The sequence below is a fragment of the Bos taurus genome, chromosome 19 (genome assembly GCF_002263795.3).
Source record: "Bos taurus isolate L1 Dominette 01449 registration number 42190680 breed Hereford chromosome 19, ARS-UCD2.0, whole genome shotgun sequence".
NCBI classification, from domain to species: domain Eukaryota; kingdom Metazoa; phylum Chordata; class Mammalia; order Artiodactyla; family Bovidae; genus Bos; species Bos taurus.
Genome location: NC_037346.1, coordinates 15474621 through 15496143, shown reverse-complemented (window position 1 = coordinate 15496143; position 21523 = coordinate 15474621). Strand labels below are relative to the sequence as shown.

At 53.7% G+C, this 21523-nt stretch overlaps 1 protein-coding gene and 1 long non-coding RNA gene across 2 annotated transcripts in view; both read left to right on the top strand.

The window, feature by feature from the left end:
* Positions 1 to 21523, top strand: part of TMEM132E (transmembrane protein 132E) — a 63192-nt gene that overhangs the window by 29288 nt on the left and 12381 nt on the right. The window contains exon 2 of the mRNA XM_024980650.2: positions 18364 to 19294. Coding sequence (XP_024836418.1) covers positions 18364 to 19294 — 931 coding nt within the window. The remainder of the gene's footprint in view (positions 1 to 18363; positions 19295 to 21523) is intronic.
* Positions 8307 to 11591, top strand: LOC132343018 (uncharacterized). The gene is made up of 2 exons (XR_009491657.1): positions 8307 to 8823; positions 11084 to 11591. It is a non-coding gene; the product is annotated as an uncharacterized lncRNA (long non-coding RNA).

Genomic DNA, 21523 nt, shown 5'->3' with positions numbered 1-21523 from the left:
CAAATGCTTAGGCAGCACTGAGAGAGCTGTGCCTGTCCCCGGCTGTCTAAAGAGCTGCTTGCATTTCCTTATGTAATCAGCCGCGAAGCCCTAAGTGAGCAGACTCAGGTCCCTCGTCCCTGACTGTCACATGGGCAATTGAGGCCCTCGGAGCATGGTGTGATGAGACCACACGGCTCCAGAACCACGTGGCTCTTCAAAGCTCAGCTCAGCAAAGATGCCTCCTTTTGGAATGAGAGGGGCCTCAGTGGTGGGGTTAGCGGCTCCTTCTGCATTATCCAGAACAGGCTCCGTTGGGCCAGGCTCCCCAGAGACACTCCATCCCGAGAGAAGCCTGGCCCTGTCCTGCTGCCCCTCTTGGGCTGCATGGAACCGCCTGTGCCACCAACAGGCTGTGGCCTTGTCTACAGGCAGAAGGGCTGAGCCAGCCCCTCAAAGCCCCTCCTCAGCACCAGGATTCCATGCACCTAGGAAAGATGTATTAGTCAGCTATGACCATGGTAACGCCACGTAACAGACTGCCCCCCAAATTCAGTGGCATAAAATACTACACATTTATTTCTTGCAAGACTTCTGCTGTCTGGGGTTTGGGTGTTCTGGACTGGGATTGGCTGGCAGGACTCCAAGCTGATGGTTACTCCTTTTGTCCATGTTTCTTGCGTCTTTGGACCGTGTGCGACTTGAGGCTTATTATTCTGATGAAAAGGCCTGATTGTGCAAGCACATTTCAAGCCTCTTTGTGTGTGTCATTTGCTAAAATCTCATTGGCTTAGACAAATCCCATGGCAAAGCCCCGAATCAGGACTTGGGGAAGTAGATCCACTCCCCACAGGCTGGGGCAGGGACACGGCTGTGTCATATTATTGCACAGCCCAGAAGAATAGAGACAATAATTCTGTCTACCATGCAGGGAGAGAGTGGTCCAGAGTCTGAAGTGGAAAGGGCCTGAGAGGTCACAGGTACAGAAGCTGAGGCCCGGGGAGGGCAGGGGATGTGCCCATGTCACACAGCAGACGCTAGGCAGAGCTGGGTACCCAGGGTTCTGGTTTGGTTCTGCCTCTCAGGAAAAACTGAGGGCAGGAGGAGAGGGGGACAACAAAGGAACAAATGGACTCAGCATTGAAGAGGATATCCTCTGTCCTTGTACAGCCTCTTCTGGAATCTCAGGGCTGTAGGGACGTCAAAAATGTCTAGTTGGGTACAACCATCTGATGCCAGGAGTCAGGAGGGTGAAGACCGTGAAGATGTGACATTGAAACCGCTGTTCCCATCCGGCACTCAGAGCAGACATCATTCATTGATTATCGCTCTTTTTCCCTGAGTGAGGGCTCAGATTCTGAACCACTCTCAGCTCAGATTCCATTATAGCAGCCCAGACAGGCTTCCTGGAAGAGGTGGGATTTCAGCATCTTTTAAAATGGTGGGTGAATCACAGTGAGCGGAAGTGGGGAAAGCGTGATCTAGGTGTGGAGTTTGGGGGGATGTCTAGGGAGCGTCCTGTGCTCGGTTCTGCACATGGGCTGGAGGACAAGCCTCTCGGCTACTCTGCTGTCTCAGCACTCTCATAACAGGTGCTGGGCAAGGACAGAGGAGGGGATGGATTAAAGCAGGGTGAAATGGGGATGGGAGAAGGAAGAAGGGGAAAGCGACTGTGAGCAGAAATGATCATCAGGTGAGAGGAGGGTGAGCTGGGGAAGGTGCCTGCCGGGAGTCTCTGCCCCTTCACCTAAGGATGTCAGGAGCTGAGCCCGGGGCAGGGAGCCCAGGCCAACCTGCCAGGTTGTTTAGAAGCTCAGGAAATTAATCATAGTGCTCGCTTCTCACGCTGTGTATCAGCCCCTCGCAGCAGCAGCTTTATCCATCTCCCCTGCTTTTGCCCCGCTGTCTTGGGGGTATATGGGGGGGAGGGGACAGGGAGACAGGGCCAGGTACCACCTCCTGGTGTCACTCCCCACTGCTCAAGAACCCTGGCGGCTCCCCCTCGCCCATGGCATGGTGGGCAGACGTTCAAAGGCGCAGGAGCCATTATTTCCTAGGTGGAAATTCATGACTACCAAAGCTGATGGCGATGGCTGTGAATCCTCCCTGCGCTGGGCCTGGATGCTTCCACGGAGCCTCAGAGCTCCACAGAACTCAGTTTGAAAATCCCTAGGATGAAATCCTCAGATGCCTCTGCCTGGCATTCGAAACCCTCTGCTCCCTGATGCCCACCCAGTCTCAGCTCTCCCTGGGACATGGCACTCAATCCAAAGCGGCCTTTAACACCCCCGGCCCTTTTGCCACACTCTTCTCTCCACCTGAAAGGTCCCCAACACATCCAGGCAGCTGTTGAATTCCCACTTATTCTTCAAGACACTATGCTCTCATCCCTCCTCCTCCTCCTCCTTCTTCCCGCGTTGCTTGTGTAGACATCTGACCCTTCTTCCCATGCCCAGGGAGCTCTGCTCTTCTGGGAAGCCTTACAGTACTTCCTACCTTGTAGCATGGTTATTTATGTACTTGTCTGGTCTCGCTGGTAGCCAGCAAATTCCTTAAGGGCAGAAACCAGCTTCTTTGTCTCCCTAGGCAGTTCCCAGCAGGGTTGTGAGCGGAGAAAGGGCTGAATAAATATTTATTTGTTGACTATATTGAGTGTTGGTTATGATACGGTACTAGGCAGACAGGCTGCAGAGTGAAGGTCCCGCTCCCTGCCCTCAGCAAGGCTTCAGTCTAAGAGAAAGCAGAGGACTTGCCTGGTGGTCCAGGAGTTAGCACTGCGGAGCAACTGAGCCCCGCGCCACAGCTACTGAAGCCCACGTGCCTAGAGCCCATGCTGCTCAACAAGAGAAACCACCTCAGTGAGAATCCTATGCACTGCAACTCGAGAGTAGCCCCTGCTCACTGCAACTAGGGAAAGCCCACACACAGCAACCGAGACCCAGTGCAGCCTAAATAAATTATTTAGGAAAAAATAAGAGAAAGCAAAATCTGTAAACGAACAGTACAGAGGGGAAGGAAGGTGCAGCACGATGTAGGCAGGCGGATTCTTTACCACTGAGCCATCAGGGAAGCCCATTATACCATGACAGTCTTGAGCAAACCAAGACGGACTGGTACCCCCTGCATTCTGCAGAAGGTGAGTGGGAGCCCAGATCTCTCCTTGCAGGTGGCGGTTCCCTGGTCCTTGAGTTTCTTCCATCTCCAACACACACACACACTTTCCTCCTTCCCAACCGCGTAAGTGCGAGGAAAAAGGCTCCCATCTCAGGACTGCTGTCAAGACATTAGGGATGGTTCTGTGGCCCAGCAACAAAATCTTACCTTCATAATCATGCCTGAAGCTCCAATACTTTGGCCACCTGATGAGAAGAGCCAACTCATTAGAAAAGACCCTGATGCTGGGAAAGATTGAGGGCAGGAGGAGAAGGAGGTGACAGAGGATGAGATGGTTGGATGGCATCACTGACTCAGTTGACATGGGTTTGAGCAAACTGGGAGAGAGTGAAGGACAGGGAAGCCTGGCATGCGGTGGTTCATGAGGTCACAAAGAGTCAGACACGACTTAGCAACTGAGCAAAAGTCATGCCCACCTGCAGTGCCAGTCTGGGAACACAGTTTATTTGATCGCCTGGTCTCCAACTTCCAGGCTCCAATGCTCCTTCTCAATGAGCTCAGGGAACTCAGAGGGGCAGGTGGGGCCTCACCCCAGCTGTGTGTCCCTGGGCAAGCCCCTTAGCCTCTGGGAGCTTTGGGTTCTTTCATAGGCAAAAACAAGGATGCTAGTCCCCAGGGTTATCAGTGAGGAATCTGGGACCCAGTCCAAGTGCCTGCTCTCCATAAGCAGCCTCTAAATGTGAGCCTCGGGCCCACCCTCCACCTCCGGAGGGGCAGGGGCTGCTGTTGGCTGCAGCCCTGACCCCCGACCTGATGGAATGAGCTAGAACAGTGATGTGGTTCTCCAGCTTCCCCCAGAGCCTTCCCCGCAGGAGCGGCAGGGGGAGGAGAGTGTGTGTGTGTGTGTGTGGCGAGAGAGGCCCAGCTCCAAACCCACCCCCACTCACCGCAGGCACACTCAGGAACACGCTCTCTCTCTCTCTCACACACACACACACACACACACACACTTTCTTTTTCTGTTGTTTGCGGCTAATTGTTTATTAGGAGATGCAGGCGACTGCGCCAGTGGGAAGGCTCAGCTTGCTCCGCTATAATTAGGATAATGCACATTAGTCATTTAGTGTAACTCGGAGAGCAGCCCCCTCCCCTGGGCTCCCCTCCCCCACCGCTCCTGCTGCAGCCCTGGACTGGGCTGTACAGGTTTGCCCAGGTTCCTGGGTCAGGCGGGCTTGGGGGGCTGGTCCTGGGCCTGGGCCCCCAGCCCCCAGCCTCCGTCCTATGCCCACGCCTCATCCCCTGCCCTCTGCTCACCTCCTCCACCCACTGGCCGCCCGCTCAGATGGAGTTACCTCCTCTCTGTCCCCCACCACTCTCCCCGCACCGCTCTTCCCCCCCACCTCCTGCCATCCTTGCCTTATTTCTGCTCTTTCTTTCTCCCTCCCCGAGCCCTCCTTGGCAGCCTGACCAGTGGTCTGGTTAGGTCGGTCAGTGAGCGGGTCAAGGCCGGGTTTCCATGCCCTTGGGGTGGGGTCAGTCCTCCTGGGTGGTGTGACCTCCTTCAGGCTTGCTCCTTTTGAGTGTACCCCATCCCCGCCCCGCGGCTGTCCGCCCTTCTTCCCTGCCCAAGGCTCCTGATGCTTGCTCAAGGACTGGACTGGCAAAGGCAGCCCTTTGTCTTGAAAAGCCCCTTCCCACATCAGTGAGGCTCCGTCCCTCACTCACTCAGGGAGGGGCTTCCTGAAGCGGGGGAAGCCGGGCTGCAGGAGAGGCGAGTGTGTTTGGGGTGAAGGCGGGGGCTCCCCGAGGGCTGGGTCCCCACACAGCCTTTGCGTCACTGAAAAGACGTCACATCCGGCCCACTAGGCGGGGCAGACTGAGGTCTGGGGCTGAGGTCGTGCCCTGGCCTTGCCGGTGGTCACCGGGGCCAGCGGTGAGGATGGGGCCCCTCCAGATTTTCAGAAGTAAATGAAAGAGCTGTTCCGGGTGGGGAGGGGGGCGGTGAGCGATGCTTGCCTGAAAATACAGGCCTCCTTGTCTTCAGGAGCCTGTTTTGAGCCTCTGGTTCTGATCGTGAGGTCACAGATGCAGACAAAGAGACAGACACCTGCTCACAGCTCACAAGGGCAGGCTCACGGAGCAGGCCCTAGGGAGGTGGCCACCTGCAGCCCAGGTTCACCGTCTGAGTGGTCCATTTCTCAAGGTCCTCGCCCCCCAGCAGGTCCACATCCTCACCTCCCGGGCTACCCTTTCTCACCCTCCCTCTATGTCGTGGGTCCCAAGGCTCTGCACCTTGGTGTCATGTATGAAAGTGAAAAAGTCACTCAGTCGTGTCAGACTCTTTGTGACCCCATGGACTATGCAGTCCATGAAATTCTCCAGAACACTGGAGTGGGTAACCATTCCCTTCTCCAGGGGATCCTCCCGACCCAGGGATCGATCAAACCGGGGTCTCCTGCACTGCAGGCAGATTCTTTACCAACTGAGCTATCAGGGAAGCAGCTCACAGGATTCCTTGAGAGCAGAAGCTGGAGGGGAAGGAGTGATCTCAGCCCAACCAGTCTCTTGGGACCAGGAGACATTTCCTCAGTCTCCCGTTGGGATTGCTTCTGTCTAGCATCGAGGCTCTGGGGCCGGTAAGAAGATGCTCCTGGGAGAAGCAGGGCAATAAGAACCCTGTTCCCTTGGGCCTGTGGCCTACTTTTCTGTGTACCCAGCAGGTCTTCCTTCCATCCTGGAGCCTCAGGCGCCCTCCCTTGGGCCCAGAAGCAGGACTAGATGGTCCTAGCACACAGGGGCTGTCCCAGGAGCACCTCCTTGGGGGCCCATGGCTGCCTGATCTTCTGGTGTCCTAGTCCTCTTTTGACCCTCAAGAAGCATCCCTACCTCCCACCTTAGCTGATTTTGGTTCCTTCTTTCATCCACCAGCATCTATTCCTTCCCTCCGCTCTTTTTCACCTGTGTCTTTCTGATTTCCTGCAGTATCTGGTCCAGCGGAAGGATGGATTTTAGGCCGTGAAAGCAGAAGGTCAGGAGAGGAGAGATGGCCAGGTCAGGAGAGATGGCCTGGGATACGGCCACCCCAGCCGTTGTTTCATTCATTCATGGCTCTGTGCAGGGTGCCAGGGAGAAAGAAAGCAACAGGCACCCACCCTCAGTGGCACCAAGTCAGCCACCTGTCAAAGCACGAGACGATTAGGGTAGGGGTTCACGTATGGGGAAGGGGAGCCCGTCACTGGGTTTCCAAGGATCTCTGGGCCTGGACTCAGGAGGCTGTGTGGGGATCCATTTAATAACGAAGGTAGTAACACCCAAACAATAGCTAACATTTCAGGAGGGCTAACTGGTGTTAGGCTTCCCAAGTGGTGCAGTGGTAAAGAGACCTCCTGCAATGCAGGAGATGTGGGCTCGATCCCTGGGTTGGGAAGATCCCCTGGAGAAGGAAATGGCAACCCACTCCAGTATTTCTTGCCTGGGAAATCCCATGGATAGCGGAGCTGGCAGGCTACAGTCCACGGAGTTGCGAAAGAGTCAGACACGATTTAGCAACTAAACAATAGCTGGGTGTCAGGCACCGTTGAAATGCTTTGCTTCTTATAATGGTAGCATTTAATTATCAAAGTAAGCCTCTCAGAGAGGCATCTCTGACTTTCCTCGTGGTCCAGGGGTTAAGAATCCACCTGCCTATGCAGGGGACCCAGGTTCAATCCCTGGTCGGGGAAGATTACACATGCCACGGGGTAACTAGGCCCATGGGTTACAACTACAAAGCCCGTGCACCCTAGAGCCCAAACTCTGTGACAAGAGAAGCCAGCTCAACAAGAAGCCCAAGGACCGCAGCTAGAGAGTAGCCCCCGCTCTCCGCAAATTGAGGAAGCCCGTGGGTAGCAACAAAGACCCAGCACAGCTAAAATTAATAAATATTTTTAATAGTTAAAAAGGAGACTGCTATCACCTCGTTTTGCAGTTTTTCAATGTGAAAGTGAAAATGAAAGTAGAAGTCGCTCAGTCGTGTCCACCTCTTTGCAAACCCATGAACTGTATAGTTCATGGACTTCTCCAGGCCAGAATCCTGGAGTGGGTAGCCTTTCCCTTCTCTTCTCCAGGGGATCTTAGCAACCCAGGGATCAAACCCAGGTCTCCTGCATTGCAGGCGGATTCTTTACTAGCTGAGCCACCAGGGAAGCCAGGAAATCCAATAGAAGGATGTTAGGCCTCTTGCCTAAGGTCACACAACTTATAAATGACAGAGTCTGTCTGACCCTCAGTTGCTTTATCTGTAAAATATGGGGGAAGGGGCCCTGCCATCCTTCAGTTAAGACTCCGGGAGTTCCCAGGCAGATGGCCGGAAATGACCTGGCCAATCACCCAGTGCTACTGGGACTAAGCAGGCCAACGGAATTTAGGGCAACGTGGGGGAAGGGGGCCCCTCCTACTTGCCCCTCCCCCAGCTCACTATTCCGGTGTTGTGCTCCAGCCCCACTGGGGATGGGACAGTACTGGGAAGCTGCTGCCCCAGGATTTGCAGCCTCCAAGGAGGCAGCAGGAGCCCCTGGGGGCTACAGGGGCCACTGGAGACTTCAGGGGCCACCCTGACCCTGCCCCCGCCCCTGCAGTGAGTTATTAACATACTCACTGAATGGAAGTCCTCCCCACCAGCTCCTGCTGCTCCCAGCCCAGCCCAGGCTGCCGGCACACAGGGGCCCTCAGTGCTGGGGACACAGGGGCTAGAGGACAGGGAGCCTCCAGGTTGGTGGGGGGACACACAGCCCTGCCCCAAGGGCGCTGCTTTGGGAAGGAGTAGAGCTAAGTGGAGGAGGGAGGTGCAGGAGTGCTCGGAGCGGAGGTGGACATCTGTCTCAGGCCCCAGACCTCAGGGAGCATCCGTCTCCTCTGCTGGACTCCTTCTCCAAGGGGTGGATTATCACCGTCCCACCTCGGGTATGGTCTTGCCTGTATGGACCAGCCTATAAAGCATCTTTGTCAGTTTGAAAAGAGACAGAAACAGCCTCGCACTAGGCGCTGGGTTTGATGAGCAGAGGTGGGGCTGGGTTTGATGAGCAGAGGTGGGGCTGGGTTTGATGAGCAAAGGTGGGGCTGGGTTTGATGAGCAGAGGTGGGGCTGGGTTTGATGAGCAGAGGTGGGGCTGGGTTTGATGAGCAGAGGTGGGGCTGGGTTTGATGAGCAGAGGTGGGGCTGGGTTTGATGAGCAGAGGTGGGGCTGGGTTTCAGCATCGTTGTATAAGACCCAGACTGCTCTAGAGTACATAGAAGCCCTACCCTAGCGGAGGGGTGGGGGCGGGGGGTGTTTGGGGCCTGCTGGGCCCAGCTGTCACCTCCCCTTTATCCGGCCATCCCTGCCTGGATGAGAACCCACCAGGATTCCCTGCACACATGGCCCCTGCCCAGCCCAAGGTCACCCATGTGGCAGGCAGGGCAGGGACTAGCCTCTTCTCCCAGGTGAGGACACTGATGCCCAGAGGGAGGAGGAAACTGCTGAGGTCAGGTTCCTGGGCTGGGTTCCAGGGACCCCAACAGCGAGCCCTCGTTCCAGCCTCAATGCCACTTTCCAGGTCCTCGGGACATTCTGCTCCATGTGCCTGTCACCTCAGCACTTGTCCTGTTTAACTTAACAGATGTTGACAGGGAACCTGCCAGGAGCTAAACAATGCACCAAGTTCTGGGGAAAAGCAGGTCAGCACTTCCCTCCTCTCAGAACCAAAGAACCAGTAAGTGATGAATGAATGAATGAATGAGCACTGATCACTGACTCTGTTTCAGAAACTATGCCAAGTAATTTGCTTATTTAGTCATGACAACTCTATGAAATAGATTCTGTTACACTCATTTTGGGCTTCCCTGATAGCTCAGCTGGTAAAGTATCCACCTGCAATGCAGGAGACCCCGGTTCGATTCCTGGGTCGGGAAGATCCCCTGGAAAATGGAATGGCGACCCGCTCCAGTATTCTGGGGCTTCCCTGGTGGCTCAGACTGTAGAGAATTCACCTGTAATGCAGGAAACCTGGGTTCAATCCCTGGGTTGGGAAGATCCCCTGGAGGAGGGCGTGGTAATTAACCCACTCCAGTATTCTTGCCTGGACAATTCCCATGGACAGAGAAGCCTGGAGGGCTATATTCCATGGGGCCGAAAAGAGTCGGACATGACTAAGCACAACACAACACGTCCTCATTTTACAAATGTGGCAATAGAGGCTCAGAGAGGTTATATAACTGACTCAAGTTCACACAGCTAAGAAGTGTCAGATCTGGGATTTGTATGTGAGTTTGTGTGGCTCCCAAACCACATAGATTCTTCTTCCTTTTATTTTTTAATGTCCTTATTTATTTTTTTTTTTAATTCTTGAAACAGCTTCAAACACTTTCCTTCATTTTTAATGACATTTATTGTTTTCTTTCTAATTTTACAAGCAATACATGTTCTTTGCAGACAACTAGAAATACATAAAAGCATAAAGTAAAAAATAACAATCATGCATAATGCTCACCCCCAGAGATAACCACCATTAGCATTTTGATGCATTTCCTCCCAGTGTCTACATATTTTTATAAAAAATTGATATGCTGCCATATTGCCAGCTTTGCATCCTCCTTTGTTCAGTTCAAACTATTTGGGGAGCATTTTCCCACCTGAGTAAATATTTTTTGAAAACATCCATGCTTAGGCATTTGCTTTTATTGAACAATACCCTGCTTTTGGACATTTAGGTTGTCTCTAATTTTTTACTAATAGGCATAGCATTGTGGTGAATATCTTTCAGCAAAAATCTTTGAACCAGTTTCTGCTTAATAGATTCCCAAAGGCAGAGTTACTGGGGCAAGGAGCATGAATGATTTCAAAGCCTTTAAAACATATTTTGAAATTGCATTCTAGAAAGTTTGCCCAGTTCAGCCCCCAATAGTAGGTCATGTGAACATCTTATATCTTAAAACCCTTACTGACACCACATATCACTAATTTAAAAAACAAGGTCTTTCTCAAGATGTAGGTTTTTCCTACTCCAACACTCACTTTGGAGTAACTAGTGTGTGTGTGTGTGTGTGTGTGTGTGTGTGTGTGTGTGTTAGTCGCTCAGTCATGTCCAACTCTTGGCAGTCCCATGGACTGTAGCCCACCAGGCTCCTCTGTCCATGGAATTCTCCAGGCAAGAACACTGGGGTGGGTAGCCTCTCCCTTCACCAGGGGATCTTCCTGACCCAGGGATCGAACCTGCGTCTCCTGCATTGCAGGCAGATTCTTTACTGTCTGAGCCACCAGGCAAGCCCAGTAACTAGTACACTGGTTGCTAAATCATCATATTGCTGATGGGGAAGTAGGGCCTCAGAATGCAGAAATGATGCGCTTGCACTGGATCAGATCCACCCATCAGCCAGACATCCCTCCTCTCTCTTCTAGTTCAGGGCTTCAGTGGAGAGTTTCCTCCACTGCCAACTCCTGGGCCAGGGGAGTGTATTCTGTAGGTCATACCCCTCCTGTGGGCCTGGAGGTCAGGGTTAGGAGGGGTCACTGGATATAGCCCATCCATGGGCTCTTGATTCTGGACCACATGGCCTCCAGTGCTGTCAAACCCTAGTACATGTGCCCAATACCCAGTGAGGCCAAACAAACTAAAAGGTTGGCATTTGGAGCAGAGAAAGTTTTACTGCAAGGGCCAAGCAAGGAGAATGGGTGGCTTGTGCTCAACAGACCCACATTCCTGAATGGCTTTCAGGTGAGGGTCTTTAAAGATGATGTTAAGAGGGAGGTTTGGAGGATGGGTGATCAGCTCATGGACCTTCTTCTGATTGGCTGGTGGTGAGGTCATAGGGTGATGTTTTGGGAATCTCAACCTTCTAGTCCCAGCCACTCTGGGGTTTGCGTGCTTGTGGTCAGCATATAGTCACCATCCTCCACCTGGGTCAGGAGGGGAGTCTTAGTTTCTGCAGAACAACTCAAAGACATGCATCAGACTGTTGTTTTCATCCTTGCAGGAGGACCCAGGAGCTCTGTGACTCTATTCTCCGAATCGTTAACTGCTTGTGCCTGCTCTTTAGAACCCAGGGAAGATTTCCCCAAGTTCCAACTAGGAGACTGAAGCCTTTTTCCTACAGACAAGAAACGAGGGGGCAGGGAAAGGCTTTAGTACCCAGAAGGGTGCTGCAGGGTCCTGCTCAGCTTCACTAGCATCCTCACCACCTGCGTCAACCCCGCCTCTTGCTTCCTCTCTTGTGTCACCCATCTGTTTCTAGAGTTGGCACCAGTGTGTGCCTGGCACTGTTCTAGGCTCCGGATGCTTCATCCTGCACCGTCAGCATGGCCACCTGATGGCATGCAGGCCACAGCCCTTCAGCATCTCCCAATCCCGCCTGCTTAGTGCTGTGTGGTCCAAACTCCGATGATAATGGCAACGCCTGGGAGGCTTAATAAGCATACAAGGGGCCAGGTCTCTCCCTGAACACTGTGACTGTGTCAGCCTGAGTCCAGCCTTTCTAGAATCTGTTTGCTGTGGCTGTTTTATTTTCTGTGGCTGTGTCTTACATTCAGGCAAGTTCAAGAGTAAGTGCTGAAGGATCCCTAAGCACCAGACATTGGGTGTGGTGCTTACACACACACACACACACACACACACACACATATGAGCAGGCGCTCTCCCAGCACAAACCTGCACCCTCTGGCCTTGCTGACATGCCCTGCTGTGACCCCACAGCCTCAAATTCATAAAGCTAATGACAATCTTTTTTTTTCTTTCCGATTTGCAAGTGATTAGTTTTAATTTGGGGACAATTAGAGATAGAAGCAGGAGGCATCTGATCTTGATTAGAGGCAGGGAGATGGCCAGAGGTGCCCCCTCCCCTGGCCCTAGCCTCCACGCAGATTCATTTATAGATTTGAAAGGATGGCCTTTGTGTCTGGGGAGAAGGTATGACGCATATCTGGGGGTAGCAAAGGCCCCTGCTGCCCTCCTAGACACCTGGGGCCAGGCTGAGGCGAAAACGAAGGGCCTATGTCCCAGCCAGTGGCCCTAAGCATGTGCCCCAAGCCTTAGAAGAGGATAGAATTGACATTTGTTAAGCACATACACACACCTACGTGCGTACCACTCTGCACACTATGTGAAAGTGGTTAAGTCCAGTATCTGCCCGGATCCCAAGCCAGCTGGAAAGGCGAAAGCATAAATAAGTACCTGCCCTCTGGTCCTGGAGGTGACTTGAGAGATGAAGAGGCACGTGGACCAGCATCCTGCCCACCCCACCCCGCAGGGAGCATTCACAGAGGTGACCAATGAGACACAACATCGATTTTGCATTTCACACTCATACCAGGGCCAAGCTCCAGATTAGCCAGAGTTGGAGCTGCACAGAACAATTTACCACCCAGGTGATGCCAGCGGAGATATACAGGAAGGCTTCAGGGAGGAGGTGATGCCTGGGCCAGGCATGGCAGAATGAGGGGTCCTCACTACCCCACCCCCCACACCCTGTGCAAATCTTCTCTTCAGTGCTGGCGGGTCCAGTGTCTTTCTCACTCCAGTGATGCCTTAGTCTCTTTCTGGAACAAGAGGGGAAGGATGAAGCCTGCTGCCTCCCAGCTGGGCATCGTCCGGAAGCGGCCTCAAGGATGGTGCTCCCAAGGGTCCCCAAGCCTGGGCAGGTTCAGAGCCCAGGGGAGGGGGCGGGAGATTGATGGAGGTTGGGGATGGGAGTTCAGACCTCTTACATTCACAGACACCCCATCCTAGTTACTGTCTGAGCCAACAGGGAAGCCCCATCCATAGTCCCCAAATGGTAAAGACCTGGATGCACCCTCCCAGGGCTGCGGGAGGAAGGAGTGATTTCAGTTCAGCTGGGAAGGGTCCCAGGCCAGGCACAGTCAGGGGAGGGGGCTGGGAATGTACCTTTATTATCACCGAAGACAAAAGCTGCATGATTCCAGGGATTTCCCTGGTGGTCCGGTGGTTAAGACTCCACAGTTCCAACACAAGGGCTGCAGGTTCGATCCCTGGTTGGGGAACACACGCCGAGCGGCCAAGAAAAAAAGTTGCATGGTTCCAGCCTGTCTTCCTCCTCCACCCCCTTACTGTGTGTCCACATCTCACTGGGGAAACTGAGAATGTGAGGGGCGGAAATAGCCCATCCCTCCTATCATTAACCTGCTTGGGCTGCCAGAATAGGGTGGCAAAGCATCAGGAACTTATGTCCTTGCAGTTTGGGAGGCTGGAAGTCTGGGATCAAGGTGATGGCAGGGTGGGTTCCTTCTGAGGCCTCGCGCTGTGGCCCGTAGATGTCCGCCTTCTCCGTGGGTCTTCACCTCATGTGTGTCTGTGTCTTAATCTCCTCCTTTAAGGGCACCGGTTCTGCTGGATTAGGGCCCATCCGTATGACCTCATTTTAATTTAATCACCTCTTTCAAAGATCGCCATCTCCAAACACCGTCACATTTCGAGGTGCCGGGGGTTGGGACTTGGAGGGGGCACAACTCAGCCCATAATGCCGATCATGAGATATGATGAGACAGGGAGAACCGCCTTCCTAGGGAAACAGCAACGGGGTCGGGAGCAGACCCATATGATTCCGCAGGCCCAAGGCTATGTGGATGGTGGGGTGGGCAGGGGACAATCCAAGTGATGCTCCTCGGGGAGGGGAGGCCACTTACAGGAAGACAATGCTGTCTGGTCCACAGGGCAAGCCGAGCTGAATCAGAAGTCAGCAGGTGGAGTTTGGGGTTTGGCAAGTCAAGCGGAACCGATGAGAGCTGGGGCAGCAAGGGCTCAGAACCACCTGTCAAGGGGTGCCTGCTGTGGGGCTTGACAGACAGGTGTGTGCCCGGCTCTATGTGAGCACGAGTGTGTGTGTGTGTGTGTGTGTGTGTGTGTGTATGCTTCCCACTAGACTGGAGGGAGTTGAGTTGTTTCCAAGGCAGGGTGAATCCAGGCCGGCACATCCACCCCTGCAGGACCCCTTCCCCACCTCAGGACCTAGCTCGAGGTGGAGGCCAGCGTGCACCTCTGCACATGCACACGTGCACACACATTCACACACCGTGTCCCTGAAACCTTGATCTGTTGGCAGCTCCACCAGTCTCCCCTTCCTCCCCGCAGCCCCACCAGACTGCTTCCAGGGCCTTCTCCACCTCCCTGGGGAAACTGAGGCCCAGAGAGATCAAGCCACTTCCTTTAGGCTCCAGAGTTAGTGAGCCGGAGAGCAGAGATAAGCGCGGGGGTCTCGGGGACACCTCCATCCCCGCTCAGCCCACAGAAGGTCCTCAGGGCCCCAGAAGATAGAATGATTCATGGTAGTGATGGGGGGGCAGTGTTTGTGTGTCGTGATGCCATCAGTACAAAAACTGTGGTACCCGCACACTATCTTCTTTCCTGGCTCCCTTTTCTAAATGCTAGTTGGTTTCTTAAGATAAGTTGCTTCCCGTTTCAGAAGCACAGTCTCCTTATCTGCAAGGTTGCTGGGAAGGGTCAGGAGTCCCAAGCCTAGGGCCAGCAACCCTCTGCCCGCTGGCCATCAGGTCTCCCCTGGAAGCCCCATTGAGGGTGCTCTCATTAGCCTGTGCTTTCCCAGTTGGTGCTGAGAGGTTCATTCAGAGAACTGCATTCGTCCAGCTAAAATCTGTTGAGGGTGGAGGAGGGCAGGCAGGCATGTTTTTCCAACCCCTTCCTCCACGCCCCTCCGCGTCTGCTGCCCGTCTGACGGTCCCACCCCAACTGTGCCTCTGGGGGGGTCCAGATGGCCAGCCCTCAGGTTGGGACGGTGAGCGGCTCAAAGGGGATTAAGTGCCACTTAGCAGCCTTTGGGGTCTCCTGGGGATGATAAGCGAGGTGGGGCCGGTGGTTCTGACATCCATGTCCCCGCCCTGTCCACCCAGCCTGAGCACAGTCCTGACAGCCGCTGCCCTGCTCCACCCCCGCAGGACGGGCACGGTGGCCTCTCCCCATCTCGGCTCAGTACCCACAGGCCCTGGACATCCCATCACGTGTAGCAGTGCCCCCACCTTTGGTCTTTCAGCTCCCCTCAACATCTCCATGAGGGGCCTGATGTTACCACCTCGATTTTAGAGATGGAAACTGAGGCTCAAAATGGGAAGCAAGTTGCTGTTTGAGTGTGGCAAGGATAAGCCTTGAATTTGAGTCTCGAAGCTTCTGTTTGCCTGCTTCCTGCTACTTCCAAAGCAGTTGGTTGGCTGTGTGCCCTGGCCCAGGTCACCATCCCAGATCCCACCTGTGTGCCTGGGACCAGCCCCTCCACACACACACCTTCTCAGAGACTCCAGTGGTAACCATGGGGCAGGGATTCCAGGCACCAGCCAGGAAGTCTCTGTCGTCTCTCCAGACACCTTCCCATCCTCATCTGGGACCCGGCCCCCACCTCCACCCCATCACTGAAAACTGGCTTACTTTGCAGCACTGCAGAGTGTCTAGTGGGGAAGGGTGGCCTGAGAACAGAGTTCTCTTGGAAACGGAGGGAGCAGTCTGATGATTAAAGTACAGGCTGTCCAGAGGACCAGGGACCAGAGGTTTCCCCAGGTAATGGGAAGGGCTGCTTGGGAGGGGCCCTAAAGGGTCACAGACACCAGGTTCCACTCCTCTTAGGACATTTGACCCAGGGTCTTTGTCATGCCCCTAGCTCATTGCCTCATTTGTTAAATTAGAAAATTAAACCACAGGTTTAAATAAAAAATCAGACACGGACATCAGAACTTCAAGAGCAGAGAATTTTTAGTTCGTTGGGTTTATGAGGAATTGGGTGTGAATGTCTGTGGAACTGTCAAGGTTTCATTGATGGTAGTAAAATAATAATATGCATATGTGGCAGTAACCGCCGTGTAATCAATTGGGAGTCTCCTCCTTGGGCTCGAGGTCTCTGTGAATCACTCAGTGTCAATCAATCATGATTTGTTAAAGGCTTGCTGAGTGCAAGGCCTCATAGATAATTGTCCCGCCAGGCAGGATGAGAGGTCCCCACAGAGAAGGGCAGAACTCTGAAGAAATTCCCAGGAGTAGAAGTCATTTCTTGGAGGGCTTCGTGGAGGAGGCGCCATTCGAGCAGGGCCTTGGAGGAAGGTTTGGATTTGGATGTGGGCAGATAGGAGAGAATCCAATGCAGAGAGCACAGCATGAGCATAGGAGGTGCGATAAGGCAGCATCATGCCAAGTCGCTTCAGTCGTGTCCAGCTCTGTGCAACCCTATGGACTGTAGCCTGCCAGACTCCCCTGTCCAAGGGATGCTCCAGGCAAGACTACTGGCATGGGTTGCCATGCCTTTCTCCAGGGAAGGCAGCATCAGCAAGCACTAACCAGAAGTTGTTTCGTTATGCTAGCAGCAGGGGCTTAGGAAGAGGAATGCTGGGGAATGGGAAGCCTAGAGCCCCCTGTTAGAGGACCCTGAATGCCATGCTCAGGCGCAAGGTGAGCTTGAATTTTATTCTGTTAGAAGAAAGAAGAGAGTCTTTAACAGTATACACGTTTGCATTGTGTTGCATGAATTATAGGGGAATTTCTTGATTCTCAAAAACAAATGACAACACAACATCAAAAGTGAAGAACACAGCTCAGAGGTCCATCGGAAGATCCAGAACCGATTCTCAAACCTCAGACCTCCCCACATCGGTCCTTCTTGCCCCCTGACAGTGTCAAACAGGTGCTGAGCTGGGAATGAGGAGCCAAGCATTGGTGTCTGGGGGAAACAAATCCCTCTGGCTGCGATGCAGGGAGGGGATGAGAGAAGAACTGGAGAGAGGACAGACCCAGTTAGATTCTGTTATGTTGTCATAACAACAAGAGTGAAGCCACAGCTGGAGCAGGAACCTGGGGAGGGGGCCAGCAGTAGGATTTGAACCTGCGCCCACCTGGCTTTCAAACCCAGAAACGGAGCACCAAGGGGTGGAGTTGCTAGAACCTGGCGCAATCCTGTGAGGATGGGGAGAGGGGCCAAGAGGAGGGGGAAGTCAAGCCCAAAACCCCAAGGCCCACGTGTGGGTTTGGGGAGTGGCGATCCACTTCCCTGTGTGTATCTGTGGGCTGGTAGGGCTTCCCAGGTGGTTCAGTGGTGAAGAATCCACCTGCAAAGCAGGAGTTGTGGATTCGATCCCTGGGTTGGGAAGATCCCCTGGAGAAAGAAACGGTAATCCACTCATGGATTCTTGCCTAGAAAAATCCCATGGACAGAGGAGCCTGGGGGACTATAGTACATGGGGTCACAAAAGAGTCAGACACGACTTAGCAACTGAGCATTCATGTAAGCATAAAGGGAGTTGGGGGGGAGCATATGGAATCGCTGGGGACCCTGCACCACCTGAGGCAGCTGGAGCCATAAAGGCTTGGGTCTGAAAGCCAGGTAGCCCCGGGTTCGAATCCTACTGCTGGCCCCTTTCACTCATGTGGACTTGGGTAAGTTATTTAGGCTTCCAGCCCCTTCATTTTTAAGAGATAAGTATTGGATAAGTATAGGCCCTCAACGAAGAGAACTTGCTGATAGAAAACTGGTTGAATCAATGGAGATCATAATAATACTTGGTTCAAAGGCTTAATTGGAGGATCAAATAAGTCACTGCCCGTCATAATAATACACAAATAATCATTTGATTTTAATAAACAATTTTAAACCATTAAATATGTACTGCGTGTGCGTGCTAAGTGACTTCAGTCATGTCTGACTTTTTGCGACCCTGTGGACTGTGGCCCACCTGGCTCCTCTGTCCATGGGATTCTCCAGGCCAAGAATACTGGATTGGGTTGCCATGCCCTCCTCCAGGGGATCTTCCTGACCCAGGAATCGAACCCACATTTCCTTAGGCTCCTGCACTGCAGGCAGATTCTTTACCGCTGAGCCACTGGGAAAGCCGGTAATATGTATTGCACTGTACCATTAATAACAGTAAGAGAAAACTTACTGCCTCAGCACCACACTCTGCTCTGGGCACTCTACACACATGACTTTGGTAAGTCCTCACAAGAGCACTTGGAGGCAGAAACAATTTTTATAGTCATTTTACAAATGAGGATGCGGGAGGAAAAAGCCTCTTTAAAGCTTCCCAGTGCTTTGTACAGGGATTAGCTTTACCCTTACCTCCGGGATGAAGCAATCAGCAAAGAGGGCAATTAACACACCAGTTAAGGTGGGGCCAGGCTTGGAGCCACAAGGATGGAGAGCATGGTCTGGCAGGGAGTGGCCAGCCCTCTGTCAAGGTGAGAGGCTGGGCTGCCCTGGGGTCCGAGAGCCCCCTCTCCTGACCACTCTGGGGTCTTTCTTCTGTCTGTCCCCAGCCTCTGGCCGCTCCCACCCGGCCAGCCCCAGTCCGCCAGGGCCGCAGGCCAGCCCGGTGCTGCCGATCAGCTACCGCCTGTCGCACACGCGACTGGCCTTCTTCCTGCGCGAGGCGCGGCCCCCACCGCCCACGGTGGCCAATGGCTCCCTGCAGCGCTCCGAGCCCTTCGTGGTGTTCCAGACCAAGGAGCTGCCCGTCCTCAACGTCTCCCTGGGGCCCTTCAGCACCAGCCAGGTAGTGGCCCGGGAGCTGCTGCAGCCGTCCAGCACTCTGGACATCCCCGAGCGCCTGACGGTCAGCTGGAAGGTGCGCGCCTTCATCGTCCACTCCCGCGTGCCCGCCTCGCAGCCCGTGGCCCAGGTGCTGTTCTACGTGGCCGGCCGCGACTGGGATGACTTCGGCGTCACGGAGCGACTGCCCTGCGTCCGCCTGCACGCCTTCCGCGACGCCCGGGAGGTCAAGAGCTCCTGCCGCCTCAGCGGGGGTCTGGCCACTTGTCTCGTGCGGGCCGAGCTGCCCCTGGCCTGGTTCGGGCCCCCGGCTCCGGCCGCGCCGCCCAGCGCCCGCCGCAAGTCTCCGGATGGGCTGGAACCCGAGGCGACCGGGGAGAGTCAGCAAGCCGAGCTCTACTACACACTTCATGCCCCCGATGCGTCGGGTGGGTGTGGGGGGACCCGACGGGGTGCCGGACCCGGAGTCGGGGCCCGGGCCGAGAGCCCCACCCAGCACCCGCTGCTACGCATCGGAAGCATCAGCCTGTTCCGCCCGCCCCCCAGGAGGACCCTGCAGGAGCACAGGCTGGACAGCAACCTGATGATCCGCCTGCCAGACCGGCCCCTCAAGCCGGGGGAGGTGCTCAGCATCGTGCTCTACCTGGCCCCCAACTCCTCCTCTCCCTCCAGCCCCAGCCTGGAGCACTTCACTCTCAGGTAGGGGGCTATGGCTGGGAGGTGGGGTGTGGGGCCTGGTAGAGGGGGGAGGGTTGGGCGGGAGCTGGCTGGCTTCCTCCCAAGATCTGATGTACACCTGAAAACCTTGTAGGGGGCGCGCCCAGACCTGCTCCTCCAATATCCTAGTCTCAGTTCTTCCTGTTATCACTTAGCAACTTCAGAAAGACAACTCACTGATGAGCCTCAGTGTTCTCTTCTGCCTCATGGCCACAAAATAGCAGCTCTGACCTCCCTATCTCACAGACATAGGGTCATGGTTGGTCAGTTCTGTCACTCAGTCGTGTCTGACTCTTTGTGACCCCATGGACTTCAGCACACTAGGCCTCCCTGTCCATCACCAACTCCTGGAGCTTGCTCAAACTCATGTCCATTGAGTCGGTGATGCCATCCAGCCATCTCATCCTCTGTCGTCCCCTTCTCCTCCTGCCTTCAATCTTCCCCAGCATCAAGATCTTTTCCAATGAGTCAGTTCTTCACATCAGGTGGCCAAAGTATTGGAGCTTCAGCTTTAGCATCAGCCCTTTCAATGAATATTCAGGACTGATTTCCTTTAGAATGATTGACTGGTTTGATCTCCTTGCAGTCCAAGGGACTCTCAAGAGTCTTCCCCAACACCATGGTTCAAAAGCATCAATTCTTCAGCGCTCAGCTTTCTTTAGTGTCATGGTAGAGAGGAAATATCTATTTTCACAAGCAAGGACATCCAAAATGATAGAACTGGGGCTGGAAGGGCCCTTAGACGTTAATGGGTGCAGCTCCCCCATTTTACAAATAATGAGACTGAGGCCAAAGAGGAGACATGGACATCTGAGAGCAGCCCCTTGACTGCAAGCCAAAATAGGAACAGGAGAGTGTCCATGTGTCAGGACATTTGGTTAATCCTGGGGTTAGGAGAAAAGTTGGGGGGAGTCCCAGCTTTTTCTACACCCTGAGAATGATACAGTTCACAGATTCAGAATTGCCTTCAATCATATCACATCCCCACAAAATATAATGATGTCTCACAAGCAGAATCCATGGTTTGAGCCTTACTGAGTGATTCTGAGGATATAAGAAAAGCCCCACCAAAATGCTCCCCACCAACCCAAGCACACGATACATGGGGCCCGAAACAGTACCATTAACCTCCAGCTTCTTCAAGTATTGCCTTCTCTCCTGAATGTCTTACCCTGAAGTACAGATATTCCTGGAGAGCTGCTGCTTAGCTACTTTAGTCGCATCCGACACTGTGCGATCCTATGGACTGCAGCCAGCCAGGCTCCTCTGTCCATGGGATTCTCTAGGCAGGAGTACTGGAGTGGGTTGCCATGCCCAGGGTGATACCTAATTCAGTGATTAATACCTGAATGTGAATGTGAGTTAAATCAGTCCTCAGAGATCTCAGGCTACATTAATGGGAGTAGAGAGTGTAGAATTACTACTAAGTCGCTTCAGTCATGCCCGACTCTGTGCGACCCCACAGACGGAAGCCCACCAGGCTCCACCGTCCCTGGGATTCTCCAGGCAAGAACACTGGAGTGGGTTGCCATTTCCTTCTCCAATGCATGAAAGTGAAAAGCGAGAGTGAAGTCGCTCAGTCGTGTCCAACTCTTCGAGACCCCGTGGACTGCAGCCTACCAGGCTCCTCCATCCATGGGATTTTCCAGGCAAGAGTACTGGAGTGGGGTGCCATTGCCTTCTCCGGTGTAGAATTAGGGAGGTGATAATCGTTTTGCTTTAGTTAGTGTTAATTAGAGCACCGCTGAAGACACTACACTTTAGATATATCTCCGAGTGTCCAGAGGAGGGTGACTAGGCTATGGGCGACTTGAAACTATGGCCAAAATTGACAGTTGGAGGCCCTGAAGCTTTTAGGCCTGAAGAAAAGAAGATTCGGAGAATACCTGCTCACCTCCCCAGGTGTCTATTCGGGTGGAGAATTGCTCTCTCTTGCCCCGACAGAGCCCATGACTGTTCTATTTCAGCTAATTATAGGGAAGAGGCTTCTCCTTTCAGGGACTTTCTGAAAATGCAATGTGATGTGTGCCGAAGTAGTGAGTCCCCTGTCACTAAGGTATGCAAATGGAGGTATGGCAAGACCTGGTAGAGATATAATAGAAGGGACTACAGCTTCCACTGAGGGCAGAGGTTGCAGCTATGTGATACCAGAGTCCCCAGATTAGTTTCAAGCTTTGAGTCTAGAACTTGGGGTAACTTACTCAGCCGCTC